The sequence below is a fragment of the Bubalus kerabau genome, chromosome 11 (genome assembly GCF_029407905.1).
Source record: "Bubalus kerabau isolate K-KA32 ecotype Philippines breed swamp buffalo chromosome 11, PCC_UOA_SB_1v2, whole genome shotgun sequence".
NCBI lineage: Eukaryota > Metazoa > Chordata > Mammalia > Artiodactyla > Bovidae > Bubalus > Bubalus kerabau.
The window spans coordinates 51,132,561-51,153,647 of record NC_073634.1 but is presented as its reverse complement, the minus strand read 5'-3'; the positions used below and the strand labels follow the sequence as shown (position 1 = coordinate 51,153,647).

The window sequence follows — 21,087 nt, the reverse complement described above, 5'->3', positions numbered from 1 at the left end:
TGGTGTTATTTTTTTGCATATGGCTTTAAGTTACTATCTAGTGTCTTCATTACAGCCAGAAAGACTTTCTTTAGCATTTCATGTAGGGCAGTTCTACTAGTAATGAACCCCTTTAGCTTTTTATGTTTTAAAGCAGGGCATATCTTACTTCCTCCTTCATTCTTAAAGTTTGCTTTTTATGATACTCTTCATTGACAATTTTTGCTTTCTGCATGTTAAATATGTCACTCCACTGTTTCTGGCTTCCCTGGTATCCAATGAGAAAGTAGCTGTTAATCTTATTGAAGATCTCTAGTATGTGAGGAGTTGCTTCTCTTCTGCTGCTTTTACGATTCTGTCTTTATTGTTTAACAACTGGACTATAATGTTTTAGTGTGGATCCCTTTGATTTTTGTCTTACTTGGAATTTGTTGACCTATTTGCATGTACAGATTAATTCAGATATGGGAGGTTTTAAGTCATCATTTCTTCAAATATTCTTTTTGCTCCTCTCTGTCTTATCCTTCTGGTTCTCCTATAATGCACATGTTGGTGAGTTGATGGTCTCCCACAAATCCCTTGAGCTGTGTGCACTTCATTTTTCTGCTCAGACTGGATTATTTCAGTTTTTTTATATTCAAGTTTACTTTTCTTCTGCTTCCTCAAATATACTGAACCCCTTTAGTGTATTTTTTCATGTTATTGTGCTTTTCAGCTCCAGAATTTCTATGTGGTTCCTTTTTATAATTTCTCTATTGATATTCTCATTTTGTTCATATATTATTTTCCTGGTTTTCTTTACTGCTTGAGCATACCTGAGACAGTTGGTTTAAAGTCTTTGTCTAGTGTGATGTCTGGGCTTCCTCGGGGATGGTTTGTGTAAATTTTTTTTTTCCTTTGAATGAGCCATACTTCCAAATTTCTTTGTATACATTGTAATTTTATTGTTCAAAACTGGACATTTAAATATTCCTGAATAATACTGAAAATCAGAATCTTTCACTTCCCCAGGATTTTCTGTTCTGGTTTCTGAAGGCTTAGCTGTGTTCAGCCAGTATTTTAACAGAGATCTCCTTGAATGCCAGAAACTTAAAAAACAAACAAAAATACCTGTTCGGGTCTTCTATGGATTGGCTGTGTGCTTGGATACTCTTTACCACTTAGCCAGACCATTTATGGTTCTAACTCAACCTTCACTTTCTGAATGCACCAAGCCTAGACCTAGGGGTCTTTTCAGGTCTTTTCTGAGCATAATTCCTATCCTGGCTTTCTAAATTCCCCAGTATACCCAGTTGTTGTTGAATGCACTAATATAAAAAAAAAAAAACCAACAACAAAAAACATCTCCCTGGCTTTTCCTCCCAGGTTTTGAGCAGTCTCTTGTACGTTTCAGCTGAAAAATTTTGCCCCAGGTGACTGCACATTAAAAAAAAAAAAAAAAAACCATAACATTTTTTCAAGCAATACTTGATGCTCTTCCACCCTGGATAAATTCCAAGATAGGCAAACCAGAGATCAGCACCTTGTGTTATTCCTTCAGGATGGCCCTTAGATTGGGCCAAACACAGTAATTTGTGAGTAAGGTCCTCTTCTCTTTCCCTGGAACTAGGGGCCAGGGTCTCACATTTGAAAACGTGGGCTGCTGTCTTCAAGATGCTGCCAAACTGTGACAGAGTTTTGCCAAGGGCAAATAAAAATGCCACAGAGCTTTCTGTTTTTTCTTTTTCCTTAATATTTTGTTGGTTGTTGTAAACCTTCGTTTTCAAGTTCTGAGTTTCTGGGACTTTTTCAATGTTTCTTTGGAAGGATATGGGTTTGAAACTGTCTACTCCTCCATTTTGCTGACATAATTCTGTACATATTACATAAATATAATTATTTGTAAATGAGAACTCCCATAGCTTAAGAAAAGGTATTTCCCTACTGTGGTTTAGACTTGAATTTCTGAAATGGCTCAGTGGCCAAGCAGTGTTCATTCTGGCACCTCATAAGAAAAGTGCTTGGTTACATAAATTTGGTAAAAGCATATGAAAGGCTAAGAAAAGTTAAAGCCTACTTTATGTTTATTTCAACCAAGCATTTCCCAAGTTTATTTTCACTTAAGAATCTTTCTTACTGGTAATACAGAATAGCTTTTGAAGGGCATTTGTCACCAGGGTGGGACAAGAAAAATGGTCCAGTTTTTTAAAGCTTTTTCACAGTTGCTTCCATAAATACAGTTATGGGGCTGGATTTTGGGGATAGGTGAGGAGGCAGACAAGACTAGTACTCTTTTGGAACAAATAGAAGTCATGACCCCTTTCTCACCAGGAGTTCTAAGACATACCTGTAAATATATCAGACAAGAAAGAGGGCCTAAGGCCATGTGAGCTGTACAACTGGCAAGGGCTCTCAGGAAGTCGTCTCTGGCAGACAATACGGGGAGAATGGGCAGGGACAGAGAGAGTCAAGTTATAATCTGCCTCGAGTGAACTGCTGGGTGATCACCACAAGCTGGACAGTGATTTTTAGAGTAAGCTGTGTTTGAGAAGAAAACAAAACAAATGAATTGGTGGTGTAGAATGCTATTCTGAGTACCCTTGAAATTTGGGGGGGGGGGGGCACCAAGTAGAATCATCTGTGGTTAGGGTGGGGCAAGTAGGAGCTGGTGCTGGAACTAAGTCAAGGGCTTGAGGTTTAGAGGAAAACTTTTATTGCAGGTGTTGACTTCGACGGGCCAGAAGAATATCTGACTTGTTTCCAATGATACCCAACAGAGTACTGGGGGAAAATGGGATGTGTGGCCTAATAATGAGCCAACAGCGCTCTCTCCTTAGCCTGAAAATAGGAATGGAGTAAAACCCTCAAACAATTAAAACAAACCAACCCTATATTTAGATCATTTTATTTGAATTGCTGAAAGAGTGGTTGTCATTATTCTATCCATCCATGCACCTGGATAAACTCTGATTATCCACATAAGAACAAAAGTGCTCAGAGATTATGAGCATTCCTTAGTTCCAAAATCACTCCGTGAATAAATCAGCCAGATAAATGCAGTCATAAAACTATCCTGCCAATGTGTTGGTTCCTCTCGACTTGACTTGTAGATTCAAAGCAATCCTAATCAAAATCCCAGCAAGTTATTTTGTGCATATTGACACATGAATTCTAAAGTTTGTTTAGAGAGGCAAGAGACCCAGAACAGACAATACAATGCTGAAGAACAAAGTTGGAGGACTGATGCTACCTGACCTCAAGACTTACTTATAAAGCTACAGTAATCAAGACAGTGTGGTACTGGCAAAAGAATAGGCAAATATATCAATGGAACAGAACAGAGAGCCCTGAAATAGTCCCCCATAAATGCAGTCAATGGATCTCTGATGAAGCAGTGAGGGTAGTACACTGCAGCAAAGACCATCTTTTCAATAAATGGTGCTGGAATAACTGGACATGCAAAGAAATAAATCTAGACACAGACCTTACATGCTTTACAAGAATTAATCACAGATCACAGTGCATGCATGCTCAGTCATTCAGTCATGTCCGACTCTTTGCGACCCCATGTACTATATAGCCCGCCAGGCTCCTTTGTCCATGGGATTATCCCAGCAAGCATACTGCAGTGGGTTGCCATTTCCTCCTTTGGGAGATCTGCCCAACCCAGGGATCAAACCTGCGTCTCCTGCATTGGCAGGCAGATTCTTCACCAATGAGACACCTGGGAACCCCAAATGTAAAAGACAAAATTTATAAGACTACTAATAAAATAACACAAAATCTAAGTGACCTTGGGTATGGCAGTGACTTTTAAGATCCAACATCAAAGGCACTATCATGAAATAACTGGTAAGATGGACTTCATTAATATTAAAAACTGCTCTGTGAGAAAAGCATGAAGAGAATTAGAAAACAAGCCACAGACTGGGAGAAAACATTTGCAAAGGATATTTCTGATAAAGGACTATTATCCATAGTATACAAAGAACTCTTAAACCTCAGCAATAAGAAAATGAACAACCCATTAAAAATGGACAAAAGTTCTAAATAAATATCTCACCAAAGAATATATACATATGGCAAAAAAGTGTATAAAAAGATGTTCAACATCAGGTATCTTCAGGGAAATGCAAATTAAAACAAGATTCTGTTTCACACTTACTAGGACAGTCAAAATGCAAAACACAACATCAAATGCTGGTGAGGACATGGAGCAGTAGGAACTCTCATCATTGCCGGTGGGAATGCAAAACAATACCGCCACTTTGGAACTGTCAGCTTTTTACAGAACCAGACATACTCTTACCATATGATCCAGCAATTGTGCTCCTTGTGATTCACCTAAATGAGTGAAATGTATGTCTACACAAAAACCTGCACACAGACATGTATGGCTTTATTCACAGCTGCTAAAACTTTGGAGCGACCAAAATGTCCTTCCACAGGTGAATGTATAGTGTAGTACCTGTGAGCAATGAAATATAATTCAGCACTAAAAAGGACCTATCAAGCCATGAAAAAGACATGGAGGAAACTTACATGCATATTACTAAATGTAAGAAGGCAATCTTAAAGGGCTACATACTGTAGGATTCCAGGAATACACATACTTCTGGGATGTGATGTGTCAATACATATAACTGGGAGACTGCATGTGTCAGGGCAAAAGGTATTTATGGGAACTCTTATTTTCTGCTCAATTTTGCTCTGAACCTAAAACTTCTTTCAAAAGAAGTTTACTTAAAAACTGAACTGTATCCTGAAGATGAGATCAAGAGTAAGAGGACAGTGTCCTGGATTGGAGAGTCCCATTTCGTAGGATGAGAGGAAAACGTCCTCACTGCAGCACGTCCAATACATTCACATTTCTCCATACAACCTACGGAAACCAACCTGGGGGACACTGGCCGGGTTTTTTCCCTTACTTGTGTAGGGCACATCAGACATGGGCCAGAGGGATTTGGGTGGAACCCCAGTTCTGCCATTTTATGATTTAGAGTATGTCACTTCAGCAAGCTGAGGTGTTTTCCTAATTTGTGAAGACTGAATGATCACATATGTTCAACAGCTTTGTAAACTGTCAGGCCCACACAAATGTAAGTCGCTATTGCCGAATGATTTAAAAACCTCACTTAGAAACGTGTGAATCGTTTACACTGCATGACTGCACCATGCCCTTCTCATTGGTCAGCTTCTGGCTTTGAGAAAGCACTGATATGTACGCCCATATCCCATACATCCAAGACAACCAGCTTAACACAGGAGAAGGCAATCAGAGGGTGAGAGAGGCCTAACCCCACTGCTGTCCATAATCTGCAGTGGGAAGGAAAAAGCTGCACACACACACCTGCCTCAGGCCAATGGAATATAGCCACCCAGCCCACAAAACAAGGGGTCACAATTCCCAGGCATCCTTTTGCTTATACAAAGCTGACAAACACAGGAAGAGTAGCTGGCACAGCACCTTGTGGAGGCTGAGGAGCAGCGTCCACTGAGCAGAAGTGCCTTCCACTGAGCTTCCGAGTCCCACATGCCCTGCTGTAATAGCTCCTCTTTTCATGGCTGACACAGGACATAATTTGGGCCAAGAGACACCTTGCAAGTTCACTGCACCTGACAATCTATGATAAGACCAAGTGTTAAAGCAGAAATTTATTAAAACCCATTTATATAGTGTTTTACAGACCAACAAAGAAAGTACAGAGTCTTCAACATTCAGGCAATCAACTCTATTCTCTGAAGTGCATTGTGAGAAGACAAGACTTCTTTGCCCTCATCCCCTAAAAAGATAACTTCTATTTATACTCTTGAAAATGATGCATTTATTACACCACCTCTCAGGAACAATCTCACTGAATCCCAAGCCTCTGCAGAGAGAGAAGAGAGAATAGCAGAGAACCTTCTCCAGAACGCAGTGTCTCACCCAGAGGTGTAGTGCAAGAGACACAGAAACGGCAGAGGCTTCAAGGAGTGTGCGCCCGGTGACGGGGCCAGGAGGAAAGCCTGCGGCCGGCTAGGGTGCCCTAGCTGCGGAGTGTGGCCAGACGGGATTGCATGGCCTCCAGGGCCTCTTCCTCCTCCTCCTCATCTTCTGATGCAGCCATCGCTCCTAAAGGTTCAGGCTCCGGGAGGGCGTCCGTTACCTTACTAGGTGCTTTGCCTAAGGCCCCTATAAAGAAACAGTACACAGGTCAACAAAACATCAGCTTAAGCAGTGGTCCCTCATTTTCTCTGTCCTTCATACCTGGTTCAATTTGACAAGAACAGAATAGGAGCAACAAAACAGCTGTTTTGGTGGGGCTACTATGACAGATGTGCACAAACACCAACTTCTAGTATCAAAGTCACAGTAACTAAAGATTTTGATTTTAAGAACTTTGATTCTGAGGCTCTTGATCTAAATCCCTAAACACTAGTGAATACTTAATTTTCAAGATTCATGAAGATGTCAAATATTCTCTCAGTAAAACTAAATTGTTTCTAAATCATTACAAAACATTTTTCTTGTAGCCTTCATTCCCCCAATAGTTGAAAACAAATAAAAATTGAATCTAGTGAGTTTTGTTATTAAACATAAAACTCAGAAAGTCTAGAAGTGAAAATACAGTTTAAAAGCCTATGAACCATCCCTCATAGATAACTATTATTTTTATTTATCCCCCTGCTAGACTTTTTCAATAGATGTGTTTTTTTAAACAATAGTGTATTTCAGTAACAGTGCTCTCTTCATATATTATGAACATCTTTCCATGTCAATAAATACATCTCTGTGTAACAACTATGACATATTCCATTACCGTAGATGTAACACAATGGACTTAACCAATATTCTATTATTAGGCACTTAGCTTGTTTCAAACTTTTCAATATTATCAATAATACTACAGACATCCTTGAGCTAAATCTTAAATTACTAGAATAAGTTCCCAGAAGCCAATCTGTGAGTTAAAGAGCTTTGCTACTGCCAAACTGCTTTCAAGACAGTCTATACTAGTTTAAGCTCCTGACAGCAGAATATAGGACCAAAAAATTCTTTATCTTTGTATTTTATAAAATATAGTTACAGATATTATGCTTGTTTTTCAAGTAATAACTTGCATAATCTAAAGTAAGAAATGTAGAGGCTTCCCAGGTGGCTCAGTAAAGAAATCTGGTAAAGAATCTGACTGCCAATCAAGGAGACACAGGTCTAGGAGGATCCCACATGCTGAAGAGCAACTAAGCCTGTGCACCACAACTACTGAGCCTGTGCTCTAGAGCCCAGAAGCCACAACTACTGAGCTCTTGTGCCACAACTACTAAAGCCTGTGTGCCCTAGAGCCCATGCTCCACAACAAGAGAAGCCACCACAATGAGAAGCCCACACACCACAACTAGAGAGTCCCCATGCTTGCCACAACTAGAGAAAAGCCTGTGGGCATCAACAAAAACCAAGCACAGCTAAATATAAAATAAATGAAAATTTTAAAAATAAAGTAAGAAATGTGGAAGGGAGTTAGAATCTGAAGAAAAAGCTACTAGTTAATCTTGTGAATGCAAGAAGGATGGCCATAAAAGGAGAGGAGAAAGAGGAAGGATCTTGGGTCATACCTGCGGTGATTTCAAACAGAATTCTGTCAATTTCCATTTCTGCTGCTTCTTCCATTTCTTCTTGATCATCCATGCTTTCAAAAGTGTCCTCTAACATCTCTTCTATAATCCCAGCCTAAATATAGAATAAACCGTGTCACTTCCCACAACTGTTAAATCCATTCCTCGCAGATGTCCCTGTGGGCCCAGTGCAACAACTGAGCTCTGGTGTCTGTGAGTCCAGTCCACCCTTCCCAGGTCTAAGCCACAGGAAACACCACATGCTGTCTGCCCTCTCTGGAGGAAGAAAAAAGCCAAAGGGAAACTGCTCTCCAAATTTAGTACTAAGGTTGGAGGGGGGCCTCTATCAGCAGAGTTTCACAGAGTAACTCGGACGATAATGCAGCATGTGGGGAACAACCTGCTGAGACGAGAGGGTGCTATCTCAGGAAGCATTTGCCCTGATGTCGCAAATCTATGAGTGCAGGAGTTGAGACACAGTATCAAAGTAGGCTGGAGTCACAGAAGACACTATGATAACAAATACCAAGAGCAGGGTGGGGCTCCATGGAACCCAGAAAAGGCCTGTACTTCAGCAGGTCCAAGTGATAGCTGCTGGCCCGGAGTCAGCCTGACGGGTCTGGTAAGGATCAGTCAATTCACCAAGACCTGAGAGAACTGATAAGTCAACGTTTCTGGACCCAACAAGGCAGTGCCCACACTCCCTACAGTGAGTCCCATGCCCAGCAGCCTGACGCCAGCCAATCAGCCTACTTCATTCTCAAGAGCACAGCCCCACTACAGACACAAGAAAATTGCTCTCTAACACCGGCCAACGGTCCCCCTTGCTGAGCAATGTCACGCGAGCATGAGATCACGTGCGGCAGCTCCAGCCCTTGCTCCACCGCACTCAGGCAGGGCATGACCCTCACCGACCATGCTGAAGGCATCAGATTTAAAGCAAGCCCTCTGTCCTGCTGTCAGACCACTCAGGTGATTCTTAATGTATGAATCTAGCTAGTTCTGTATTCTGCCCATGCTCAGACCCTTTTCTCCCAACCAAAATGAACCAACAAATTCACATTCAAGGTTATAAGTGGAGCCCTCTGGCCTAGGAGAATGGATCTTACTGCTGGATCAATACATACTAACTCGGTTAAAAGAGCCCAGGGGAACCTGACTCTTAACAGCCTTCCACATCCTGGAGGAGTAAGTGGCCATTCATTTACTCATCCATCCAGCTAGCAACCAGTCATTCACCAAATGTCTGCTTTGTGCCACAGACAGCCCTGGGTCTGGGGACTCATGGAATGAGTAAGACTGTGTCTTTGCCCTTGATGTGCTGGGACCCCAGCAGAGGCTTCCGTTTGCACCTGGAGAGGCATCCTTGTATGAATTCAGTTAATATTATCTACTACATACATGCCTTCCTCCAAAGCTATATTATTTTTAGTGCTTAGAAACTTTTGTGGAAGAGATTCCAGATTCTAAAATCAAGACCCCACCCTCAGATCTCAGTGGCTTATGGGTCAGTGAGCAGGCATGAAGTCACTCGAAGAATGACCGTGTTACCCAGCTCTAGATAGACAGACACCACAACGTGAGGTGAGACACCCATGCATCACTCTCAGAGGATACATCCCACTAATCTGGTTCCATCCTGATCACTGCTCAGGGATTTCTCCTTCCAAAGACCTGGGTTCTGGGCTTTTGATGCTGCCTTTCTTTTCTATCAACTTTCTTCTCCTGGGCCCAGGAGCCCTGTTTACAACCCAAGTTCATACATCAAATGCCCTGGGAGGAAGGGAGGCAGCTTCTCTGCACAGCCACACACGAGGATTCTCGGGCCACGTGCTCACAGCTGTGCGGCAGCACTGGTGGGGCCCGCCTAGCACCAAGTCCTCTGGTGCAGCTCAGGCCTTCGTGCTCCAACCCCAGACCTGTCCTTTCCTACCAAGGCCACTCAGGCAAGTCACCTGGCAACTTGAAGACTCAGTTTCCTACTCCTGTGTAAAATAGGGGAAAAAATACCAACATCTCAAGGTGACTGAGAGCACTCTCCAGGAGAGCGTGTGTGCTGCACCACAGGCGGCTGGGGGCTCAGTAACAGCACCTTCCGAAGCCCTGTCCCCCATCCAAAGGCCACTGGTGCAGGTCCCTGCCAGGCCCTGGTCCTGCGGCAGCAGCAGTTTACTGCTTTCTATTTGGTTCTCAGTTCCTTTATCTGGGCTTCCCTGGTGACTCAGATGGTAAAGAATCCACCTGTAACGCAGGAGACCTAGGTTTGATCCCTGGGTTGGGAAGATCCCCTGGAGAAGGAATGGCAACCCACTTCAGTATTCTTGCCTGGAGAATCCCATGGACAGGGGAGCCTGGCGGGCTAAATCCATGGGGTCACAAAGAGTCTAACACAACTGAGAAACTTTCACTTTCTGGTCTAAGACAGGGGTCAGCCAGCTACAGGCCAAACCCAATCCACTGCCGACTTTTAGAAATAATGTTTTATGAGAACAGAGTCATGCTCATTTGTTTACATATTATCTACAGCTACTTTTAAATTACAAAGTCGAGTTGAGTAGTTACAACAGAGATCTATGGCCCAGGAAATAAAAAATACATTTACTATCCAGCCCTTGACAAAAAAACTTTGCCAACCCCTGGTCTTGAACCACCTGCTTCATTAACACTCCTCTGGTACAAACAGAGGAACCTGGGTTTTCTTCTGTTTCCTTGTTCACCTCAGAGCCCATAATCCTGAGCTCCCCAAACTCTACAGACAGTTGCTTCCTGGGTTATCCACCTCCCCTGGAGATCTAGACATACCAATGCTTCTTCTAAGGCAAAATGGCAATCTGACCCAGCCTATGCCATGCTCGGCTCAGACAATTTCAGTGTTAACAGCCTCTGTCCTCCAGAGGACTGGATAAAGACGATGTGGTACATAAATACAAAGGCATATTACTCAGCCATTAAAAAGAATGAAATAAGGCCATTTGCAGTAACATGGATGGACCTACAGAGTGTCATATTGAGTGAAGTCAGTCAGAGAGAGGAGAAATATCATATGACATCCCTTATGTGTGGAATCTAAAAAGAAATGACCCAAATGAACATACTCACAAAATAGAAAGAGACTAACAGACTGAGAAAAGGAACTCATGGTTGTTGGGGGGAATGTCATGTACACACTGCTATATTTAAAATGGATAACAAACAAAAACCTATTGTATAGCACATGGAACTCTGCTCAATGTTATGTGCCAGCATGGATGGGAGGGGGGTGTGGCATAGAATGGATATATGTATAAGAATGGCTGAGTCCCTTCATTTCACCTGAAACTATCACAACATTGTTAATTGGCTATACACCAATACAATTTTTGTTTTGTTTTGTATTTTGTCCTGGTGTTAAAAAAAAACAAAACCCACAGCTTCTATCCTCAAAATCATTTCTGCCGGGCCACAGTGACCTGTCTGCTCCCGTGCACACTGGCCCAGGCTCTGCCGCTGGCTGATTCCTAGTGCTCTGGAAGAGGACACAGGGTCAGCCCCAGGTCACCTTCATCATCTCTTTGGACAGCTCCCGCATGGTGGCCTGGATTTCCGGGATCTTCACAAGACTCTGCATGGCCTTCATCACTTCTGTGCTCTTCTGTAGGGAACCAGCCACTCGCAAAACGGCTGAAAGGCAAAGATGACAGGATCGCTCAACACAATGTGGCACAGGATGGAATAAAGACAGACAGGCAAATCACAGGCTACTCTAATAAAGTCAGCGGGAGTGGGCGGGCTCCCAGGGCTATTTATGTGCTTGTAGACTGCATGACTGTGCTGGCTGACCGAAGCTGACTTTGCTAAACTGGGTGCTACTTTGGCACCAATAGGTACAAATTCTTCAGGCACACCAAGACTCACACCTGAAGGCCTGAGTCTGACCCTGGGGGAACGAAGCTAGCTAGGAACAACTGTGACATCAGGACAAGTCACACACAGAACAATGTCTCTAGGCCTTGCCAGGGCCAGACTGGAAAAGAGGCTTTAGGCAACGCAAGCAACGCTTCCCACACACCAGCTGATGGATCGCGGCTGCTCTGGGAGGGACCTGCCACTGGTCAATAGGAAAATAAGAGAAAATGTGTGTCAGTGTAAGGTGGTTACAGTTAGAAAAAATTCTCTATAGTCCAAGATCATACACATACTATATATTCTTCTTTTCAATATTTATTTATTTGACTGTGTGGAGTCTTAGTTGAGACACACAAGATCTTTTGTGCAGCATGCAGGCTTAGTTGCCCTGAGGCGTGTGGGATCTCAGTTCCCCAACCAGGGATCAAAACTACATCCCCTGCACCGGAAGGTGGATTCTTAACCCCTGGACCATCAGGGAAATCCCTATATTCTTTAAAAGAAATCATGGTAGTAACAAATTATGATTTCTCCCCCTTAAGGTTTTTAACAGGTCAAAATAGAGTTGTTCAGTTCAGTTCAGTTGCTCAGTCATGTCTGACTCTTTGCGACCACATGAACCACAGCACGCCAGGCCTCCCTGTCCATCATCAACTCCCAGAGTCCACCCAAACTCATGTCCATTGAGTCGGTGATGCCATCCAACCATCTCATCCTCTGTCATCCCCTTCTCCTCCTGCCCTCAATCTTTCCCAGCATCAGGGTCTTTTCAAATGAGTCAGCTCTTCGCATCAGGTGGCCAAAGTATTTGGAGTTTCAGCTTCAACATCAGTCCTTCCAGTGAACACCCAGGACTGATCTCCTTTAGGATGGATTGGTTGGATCTCCTTGCAGTCCAAGGGACACTCAAAAGTTTTCTCCAACACCACAGTTCAAAAGCATCAATTCTTTGGTGCTCAGCTTTCTTTATAGTCCAACTCTCACATCTATACACAACTACTGGAAAAACCATAGCCTTGACTAGACGGACCTTTGTTGGCCACCCTTCAAATCTGTTCTGAAATTTCATGAGACTTAAATGTTCTGAGAAATACCTTATGTTCAACTGTTCGCTAAAACAGGGCCCCCCAGCTACACAGGGAACCACCACCCATCTACTTCTGTCTGAATCCAGACTCCAGGAAGCTGTAGCAGCTAAGGAAAACAAGGGGCAAGGAAATGGACGACCAGAGAAGTAAGTGCCCATCTGACACACACAGCGTTTTGTGAATTTTCTATAGAAGTAAGAAGTTCACTAGTTGCAGAGAATACTTCACTTCCCTTGCACTCTTAATTTCCTGTGAAAAGGGAAGAGGCAGTATGAAGCATCTGTATGGCTAATTATAATGACATAAAAAAGACAAATTCTAAAGTGTTGAAGTCACTACTGATTGTTGTAAAAAGGTAAATGATGGGAGGAAGAGAAGAAAGGTCAAAATGAAACAAATTCCACATAGTTTTGTTTGAATGATAAAAGTTGGATGTCTACACAGGCTGATGTTTTATCCTAATTTGCATCCTGAGTCCGCATCCAAGAGAGAGTGGCTCTGGGATTGAACATGACATGTGTTTAGTAAACTTTTTTGAAATAGCAAAAATAAATGGAAACAGAAAAACATAGTGTGACAAGTGTTAAGTTAAATACTGAAACATTTCCATTTTGAAAAAGGTATGAATTACTGACTGCTAAAAGAAATAAGAAAAGGAAGACTCAATACAGTGGGGAAAAGATGAAGCAAAGCTAAACTTAGAAACAAAACTGATTCCAACAATATTTAATTTGATAACCAGTCAAGGACTGGTGAAGTGGATTTTTAAAAGGACAAAATAAATGTATATGAACCCTGGAATCTCAAAACCAAAAAGATATGAGAAAAATAAAAGACAGGACCAAATTATTTTTTATGTTACATAAGGAAAAAAAGCACGTTTCAGAAAAAAATTATTTTATAAGTAAACACAGTTATCCCCACAAGACAATGAGAAAACAAGCCAAAAGCTGGAAGAAAAGATTTTCATCAGACATTTATGATGAAAAAGATTGTGGTCTAACATATAGAAAGAACTCTTAAAGCTTTTAAAGTGTCATATTTACCATCAATGATAAATATCATCTATGTCATATTTATTATCTAATATAAGTATCTATATTTATCATCAATAAGGAAATGAACAACCCAATTAAAAATAGGCAGGATACCTAAACAAGCAACTCAGAGAAGACATACAGAGGGCAAAAAAAGTGCACATAAAAAGACGTTCAACATCCTACGTCATTAGGGAAATGCAAATTTAAACAACAATTAGGTACCGGTACACACCTATTAGACTGGACAAAACCCAAAACACTGATACCAAATGCTGGTGAGGATGTGGAGCAATAGGAACTCTCAATCATTGCTGGTGGGAATGCAAAATGGTACAGCCATTTTAGAAGACAGTTTGTGAGCTCCTTACAAAACTAAATATACTCTTAACATATGATCCGACAATAGCCCTCCTTGGTATTTACTCAAAGAAGTTAAAAACTTATGTCCACACAAAAACTTGCACATGAATGTTTACAAGAACTTTATTCATAATTGCCAAAACTCAGAATCAACCAAGATGTGGCTTGCAAGTGAAGAATAATGGATAACAGAGTGTGGGACATCAACACAGTGACTATTAATCAACACTAAAAAGAAATGAGCTTTCTTGAAAAAGCATGGAGGAAACTTTTTACGTATATTACTAAGTGAAGGAAGTCAATCTAGGAATTCCCTGGTGGTCCAGTGGTTAAAAATTCACCTGCCAATGCAGGGGACATGGGTTCAATCTCTAGTCTGGGAAGACTTCATATGCCATGGAGCAACTAATAAGCCCATGCACTACAACTACTGAACCCATGTGGCCTAGAGCCTGTACTCCACAACCAGAGAAGCCACTGCAGTGAGAAGTCTGTGCACTACAATGAGAGAGTACCCCCCGCCAGCGGCAATGAGAGAAAGCCCATGCGCAGCAATGGAGACCTAGCACAGACAGAAATTAAATAAATAATAAATAAATATTTTTTAAAAAAAGAAAATCTAAAAGGCTACATACAGTATGATTCCCTCAAAAAAGGGAAAATTATGGAGACAGTAAAAAGATCAGTGATTGCCAGGAGTTAAGGGTGGGAGGGATGAAAGGCAGAGCACAGAAAATTTTCAGCTGTATACATTTCACAGTAAAATAAGAATCTCCAAAAATAAAAAGGTTAATATTCTACAGAAAACATAGAGCTAGCATTATAAAAGCTAGCTGACATTTAAACTGAGAAAGGTCACAGTCACACAGAGGGGCTTGTGAAACACATGAGCACTTCACACTTAGAGCGCGCTGTGCTTTGGATGATGGCTATTCTGACTGGCGTGAGGTGATACCTCACTGTAGTTTTGATTCGTATTTCTCTAATAATGAGCCATGCTGAGCATCTTTCCCTGTGTTTATCAGCCATCTGTATGTCTTCTTTGGAGAAATGTCTGTTTAGATCTGCCCACTTTTTGATAGGGTTGTTTGTTTTTCTGGTATTGAGCTGCATGAGCTGCTTGTATATTTTGCAGATTAATACTTTTCATTTGCTATTACTTTCTCCTATTCTGAGGGCTGTCTTTTCACCTTGTTTATAGTTTCCTTTGCTATGCAAAAGCTTTTAAGTTTAATTAGGTCCTACCTATTTATTTTTGTTTTTATTTCTATTACTCTAGGAGGTGGGTCACAGAGGATCTTGCTGTGATTTATGTCAAGAAGTGTACTGTCTATGACTTCCTCTAAGAGTTTATAGTTTCTGGCCTTATTTAAGTCTTTAATCCATTTTTAGTTTATTTTTGTGTATGGTCTTAGGAGATGTTCTAGTTTCATTCCTTTACATGCAGCTGTCCAGTTTTCCCAGAACCAACATACTAAAGAGGCTGTCTTTTCTCTGCTGTATATTCTTGCCTCCTTTGTCAAAGACAAGGTGCCCATGAAGCTTCTAGTAATTTAATATAAAATAAGTATAGTATTTAATATAAAATAAGTCATGGGACTGTAATGTATAGCACAGGGAATTATAGTCAGTAATAATGCAATAACTTTGTAGGATAACAGTTATTAGATTTACTGAGGTGATCAAGTTATAAAGTATATAAATGTCAAATCACTATTCTGTACATCTGAAACTAGTATAATAGTGTATGTCGATTACACTTCAATAAAAAAGAAAAAAAGCCAGTCCTAAGAGGTTACTTACATATGGGCTGATTCCATTTATATAACATTTTTGAAATAGTAAAATTATAAAATTAATGTGGCAGCCAGGATGGGAGGGGAGTTTGGGGGAGAATAAGTAAGTAAGTAAGTAAGTAAGTAAAGTCGCTCAGTCGTGTCCGACTCTTTGCGATCCCATGGACTGTAGCCTGCCAGGCTCCTCTGTCCATGGGATTCTCCAGGCAAGAATACTGGAGTGGGTTACCATTTCCTTCTCCATGGGATCTTCCCGACCCAGGGATTGAACCCGGGTCTCCCACATTGCAGGCAGACGCTTTAACCTCTGAGCCACCAGGGAATGGATACATGTATATGTATGGCTAAGCCCCTTAGCTGTTCACCTGAAACTATATTTTGTTAACCTGCTATATGCCAATACAAAATAAAAAGTTAGAAAAAAAAAAATTAATGATTGCCAGATATAAAGAGGGGGTGGGGGTGGGAGGGAAGTGGGCGTGGTTACAGATGTGCAGCATGAGATATCCCTGTAAAGATGGAAACGGGAAGAATTCTAAAGCTTGACTGTATCAATGCCGACCTCCTGGTTGTAATACTTACTTTAACTCTGCAAAATGTTACCACTGGGGGAAAATGGGTAAACGGTATACACAGAATCTCTCTGTATTATTTCTTACAACTCCATGTATGTGAATCTACAATTCTCTCAAAAAGCTTAATTTTAAAAAACCCTCAGAAAAGAGTATATAAAAACAAAGCAACATTATGTTACCATGCTTGCTACAGATACAAATGAAAGACACACACAAATACAAGTTCTGCTATAAATTATAACAATAACCAAATATGGAAACAAAGCAGCTAAATACAGATTTAGCTTCATAATCACAGATACAAAGACCAACGGAAATATTCTGAGTCTGATTTCAATAATTAAAGCAACAAAATTACAAAGTTGTTTCCACTTATCACAGGTTCTTGTGGCAATTATAGCTAAATTTAAATAAATCAGAAAAAAATATTTAAAATGGCATCAATCAGATCAGATCAGTCGCTCAGTCGTGTCCAACTCTTTGCGACCCCATGAATCGCAGCACGCCAGGCCTCCCTGTCCATCACCAACTCCCGGAGTTCACTCAGACTCACGTCCATCGAGTCAGTGATGCCATCCTGCCATCTCATGCTCTGTCATCCCCTTCTCCTCCTGCCCCCAATCCCTCCCAGCATCAGAGTCTTTTCCAATGAGTCAACTCTTCACATGAGGTGGCCAAAGTACTGGAGTTTCCGCTTTAGCATCATTCCTTCCAAAGAAATCCCAGGGCTGATCTCCTTCAGAATGGATTGGTTGGATCTCCTTGCAGTCCAAGGGACTCTCAAGAGTCTTCTCCAACACCACACTTCAAAAGCATCAATTCTTCGGCGCTCAGCCTTCTTCACAGTCCAACTCTCACATCCATACATGACCACAGGAAAAACCATAGCCTTGACTAGACGAACCTTTGTTGGCAAAGTAATGTCTCTGCTTTTGAATATGCTATCTAGGTTGGTCATAACTTTCCTTCCAAGGAGTAAGCGTCTTTTAATTTCATGGCTGCAGTCATCATCTGTAGTGATTTTGGAGCCCAGAAAAATAAAGTCTGACACTGTTTCCACTGTTTCTATTTCCCATGAAGTGGTGGGACCGGATGCCATGATCTTCGTTTTCTGAATGTTGAGCTTTAAGCCAACTTTTTCACTCTCCACTTTCACTTTCATCAAGAGGCTTTTGAGTTCCTCTTCACTTTCTGCCATAAGGGTGGTGTCATCTGCATATCTGAGGTTATTGATATTTCTCCCGGCAATCTTGATGCCAGTTTGTGTTTCTTCCAGTCCAGCATTTCTCATGATGTACTCTGCATAGAAGTTAAATAAACAGGGTGACAATATACAGCCTTGACATACTCCTTTTCCTATGTGGAACCAGTCTGTTGTTCCATGTCCAGTTCTAACTGTTGCTTCCTGACCTGCATACAAATTTCTCAAGAGGCAGATCAGGTGGTCTGGGATTCCCATCTCTTTCAGAATTTTCCACAGTCTATTGTGATCCACTCAGTCAAAGGCTTTGGCATAGTCAATAAAGCAGAAGTAGATGTTTTTCTGGAACTCTCTTGCTTTTTCCATGATCCAGTGGATGTTGGCAATTTGATCTCCGGCTCCTCTGCCTTTTCTAAAAACCAGCTTGAACATCAGGAAGTTCACGGTTCACATATTGCTGAAGCCTGGCTTCGAGAATTTTGAGCATTACTTTACTAGCATGTGAGATGACTGCAACTGTGTGGTAGTTTGAGCATTCTTTGGCATTGCCTTTCTTTGGGATTGGAATGAAAACTGACCTTTTCCAGTCCTGTGGCCACTGCTGAGTTTTCCAAATTTGCTGGCATATTGAGTGCAGCACTTTCACAGCATCCTCTTTTAGGATTTGGAATAGCTCAACTGGAATTCCATCACCTCCACTACCTTTGTTCGTAGTGATGCTTTCTAAGGTCCACTTGACTTCACATTCCAGGATGTCTGGCTCTAGGTCAGTGATCACACAATCGTGATTATCTGGGTCGTGAAGATCTTTTTTGTATTCTTGAAGATCTTCTGTGTATTCTTGCTATCTCTTCTTAGCGAAATGCAATTCCCTGAGAGCAAGGGCCCAGGGGAGCAACACACTCACAAAAGCCATCTTAAACATGGCCATTATAAGCAGAATGAACAGTTATAAGAAAATACGGAGTCTTACAATGATGTTTCACAAAGTTAAGTTAAAGTCACAAAGTGTCCAACTCTTTCTGACCCCATGGACCATACAAACCATGGAATTCTCCAGGCCAGAATACTAGAGTGGGTAGCCTTTCCCTTCTCCAGGGGATCTTTGCAACCCAGTGATCGAACCCAGGTCTCCCACATTGCAGGATTCTTTACCAGCTGAGTCACCAGGGAAGCCCACTACAGGGATAGATAAGGCTTAAGATTCCAGAGGGCTGATTACCTCCAGCCACTCTCACCTACCATGGGCGCTCACACTACACTTAGAGCTGAGTAAAATAAGTATTCGTATGAATAATGACAAAAATCAACTATAAAACAAATGGAGACAATCAATTCACAAAGGAGATGTTTTTTACCCTTTAAAATTTTTCTGTTTATATTGTATTTTGTTTGTGCAAAGGAAAAATATTTCATATGAAAATGATGAAGCGCTACAGAATTTGAATTTATAAAGTTTTGTCCCCATTAAACTCTTAACTCCCCATTCCCCTCTCCCTCCACCTCTTGGCAACCACCATTCCACTTTCTCTATGATTCTGACTATTCTCCATACCTCACAGAAGTGGAATCACATAGCATCTGGCCTTTGGTGACAAGCATACTGCACTTAGCATAACGCCTTCAAGGTACCCAAAGTTGTAATGTGTCAGAACTTCCTCCTTCTTTTTTATATTTTAAAAATTTGGCTGCACCCTGCAGCATGTGAGATATTAGTTTCCTGAACAGGAATTGAACCATCGCCCCCTGCATTGGAAGGCAGAGTATTAACTACTGGACCACCAGTGAAAGTGAAAGTTGCTCTGTTGTGTCTGACTCTTTGTGACCCCATGGGCTATACATATATATAGTCCATGGAATTCTCCAGGCCAGAATACTGGAGTGGATAGCCTTTCCCTTCTACAGGGGGTCTTCCCAACCCAGAGATCGAACCCAGGGAAGTCCCCAAAACCTCCTTCCTTTTTAAGGCTGAACAGTAGTCCACTGAACTATATATACCATGTTTTGTTTATCCACTCATCCTTCAGTGGACAACTGAATTGTCTACCTTTTGCCTGTTATGAATAATGCTGCTATAAACATGGATGTAAAAACATCTGTTTGGAGTCCCTGCTTTCAATTCTTATCCAGAAGTGGAATTTCTGGACCATATGATAATTTTGTTTCCTGCCCCATCTTCTTAGCTTCTCTTAACTTTCTCTCCCAACCAAAACATACTCATCATCTGTCTTTTCTGCAAGAAGCTGCTGTCAGAAAGTAACACTTGGAAAACATCTAATCATGACAATGTATTAATAGCTGACAGGGCTTAATACACCACCCCTCCCAAGGACATCTGCATTTGAAAAGAGAAACATCTTAAGGAGAAGAAATGACTTCATCAAATGGTGGCTTTTCAAACAATAACAGGCTCAGGGTGGGATGGGGACATGGGAACTCATGTCACAGTATTTCTAGTTTTCTCTTTTCTCACTCCCAAAATGTAGATGTCCCTCTCCCTCTCTATTCTGGGTTCTATTAACAGTTACCTTCTCTGTTGTATTTAATTTGCTAACAGACAACATCCAACTATAAACCCCCTCAACAACCCTCCCTGGGGATTCCTCCGGCCAGGCACTGTGCTGAGGTGCTGGGGAAGCAGGGCGACCTGCACAGAGCCAGTCTGGACAGCCCCAAGTAGAGTCTTGTCTCTCTTAGGCCTGCTTCTCCCTCCTTCTGGGTTTCCAGAGTCTTTAAATGCCCTGTGCTCTTTCTGGGTTCAGGGTTTGGAGCACCTTAGGCTTATTTCTACCTTCACCACATTCACTTATTTGGCATCCAGAGCAGTTCTCCAATGTCCTCTCTCCCACTCATCCTACCAGACTAACCCAGCTGGGCCCTGACCATCCCCTCTCAGGTCCCCTGGCCTCCTGCCTGGCTGCACCTGCAGTTGTGCTCACAGTACTCGATGAGGCTCTCTCCTGTCTAGGAGATGAAGTCACCACCCTCAGCTGAGCGCTCCAAACTCTGACTGCAGATTACCTTTCCAGCCTCACCTCCCACTCCCCTGTCAAGCACTCGTGTCACACTGAATCAAGGGCTGTTTGCTAAGCACAGTCTGAACTACTTCCCCTGTGCCTCCAGGCCCCCACTCCTCTACCAGGATGCCTCTAGTTCTCCCTCAGAGCTCTGCTTCTGCACCCCCACTGCAGCTGATCTGCAGGGCCTCCACACTGGAATCTGAAAAGCCCTGCTCTCCTTACAGCTGTCCCAACTGTCTTCTTTACCTCCCTGCTCATCCTTTTCAGCCATCCTTCTCCCTTGCGCCCAGGTACCCCAATCTCCCAGAACTACTTCCTTCAGGGTTCAAATACATAGTTTTTTTGGCCCTAGGGCCTTCACACAGGTCACTGACACTGTGGTTGGAATAAGCCCCCCCCCCTTAATTACTCATCCTTCAGATATCATCAGAGACTGAAAGGAGCCACCCTTGAGTGCATTTCCCTTTTATAGTCTCCTAGTGCTCATTACAATGTGCATTTATAAATACCCATTTACTTACTAAGTTTATTATTTTATTAGGTATGCTTCTTTTATTAAATTTATTTATTT

General features: G+C 41.9%; 1 protein-coding gene across 2 annotated transcripts in view; it reads right to left on the bottom strand.

Annotated features, from left to right (window-relative positions):
• Window positions 1–5,598: 5,598 nt before the first annotated feature.
• The window catches only part of CHMP3 (charged multivesicular body protein 3), a 44,038-nt gene continuing 28,549 nt past the window's right edge, over window positions 5,599–21,087 (bottom strand). For both annotated transcript variants that reach the window (XM_055540304.1, XM_055540303.1), the window contains exons 4-6: window positions 11,090–11,211; window positions 7,552–7,666; window positions 5,599–6,130 (exon numbers count right to left, since the gene is read on the bottom strand). In XM_055540304.1, the coding sequence (XP_055396279.1) occupies window positions 5,985–6,130; window positions 7,552–7,666; window positions 11,090–11,211 (383 nt within the window). In that variant the 3' untranslated portion in view covers window positions 5,599–5,984. The remainder of the gene's footprint in view (window positions 6,131–7,551; window positions 7,667–11,089; window positions 11,212–21,087) is intronic.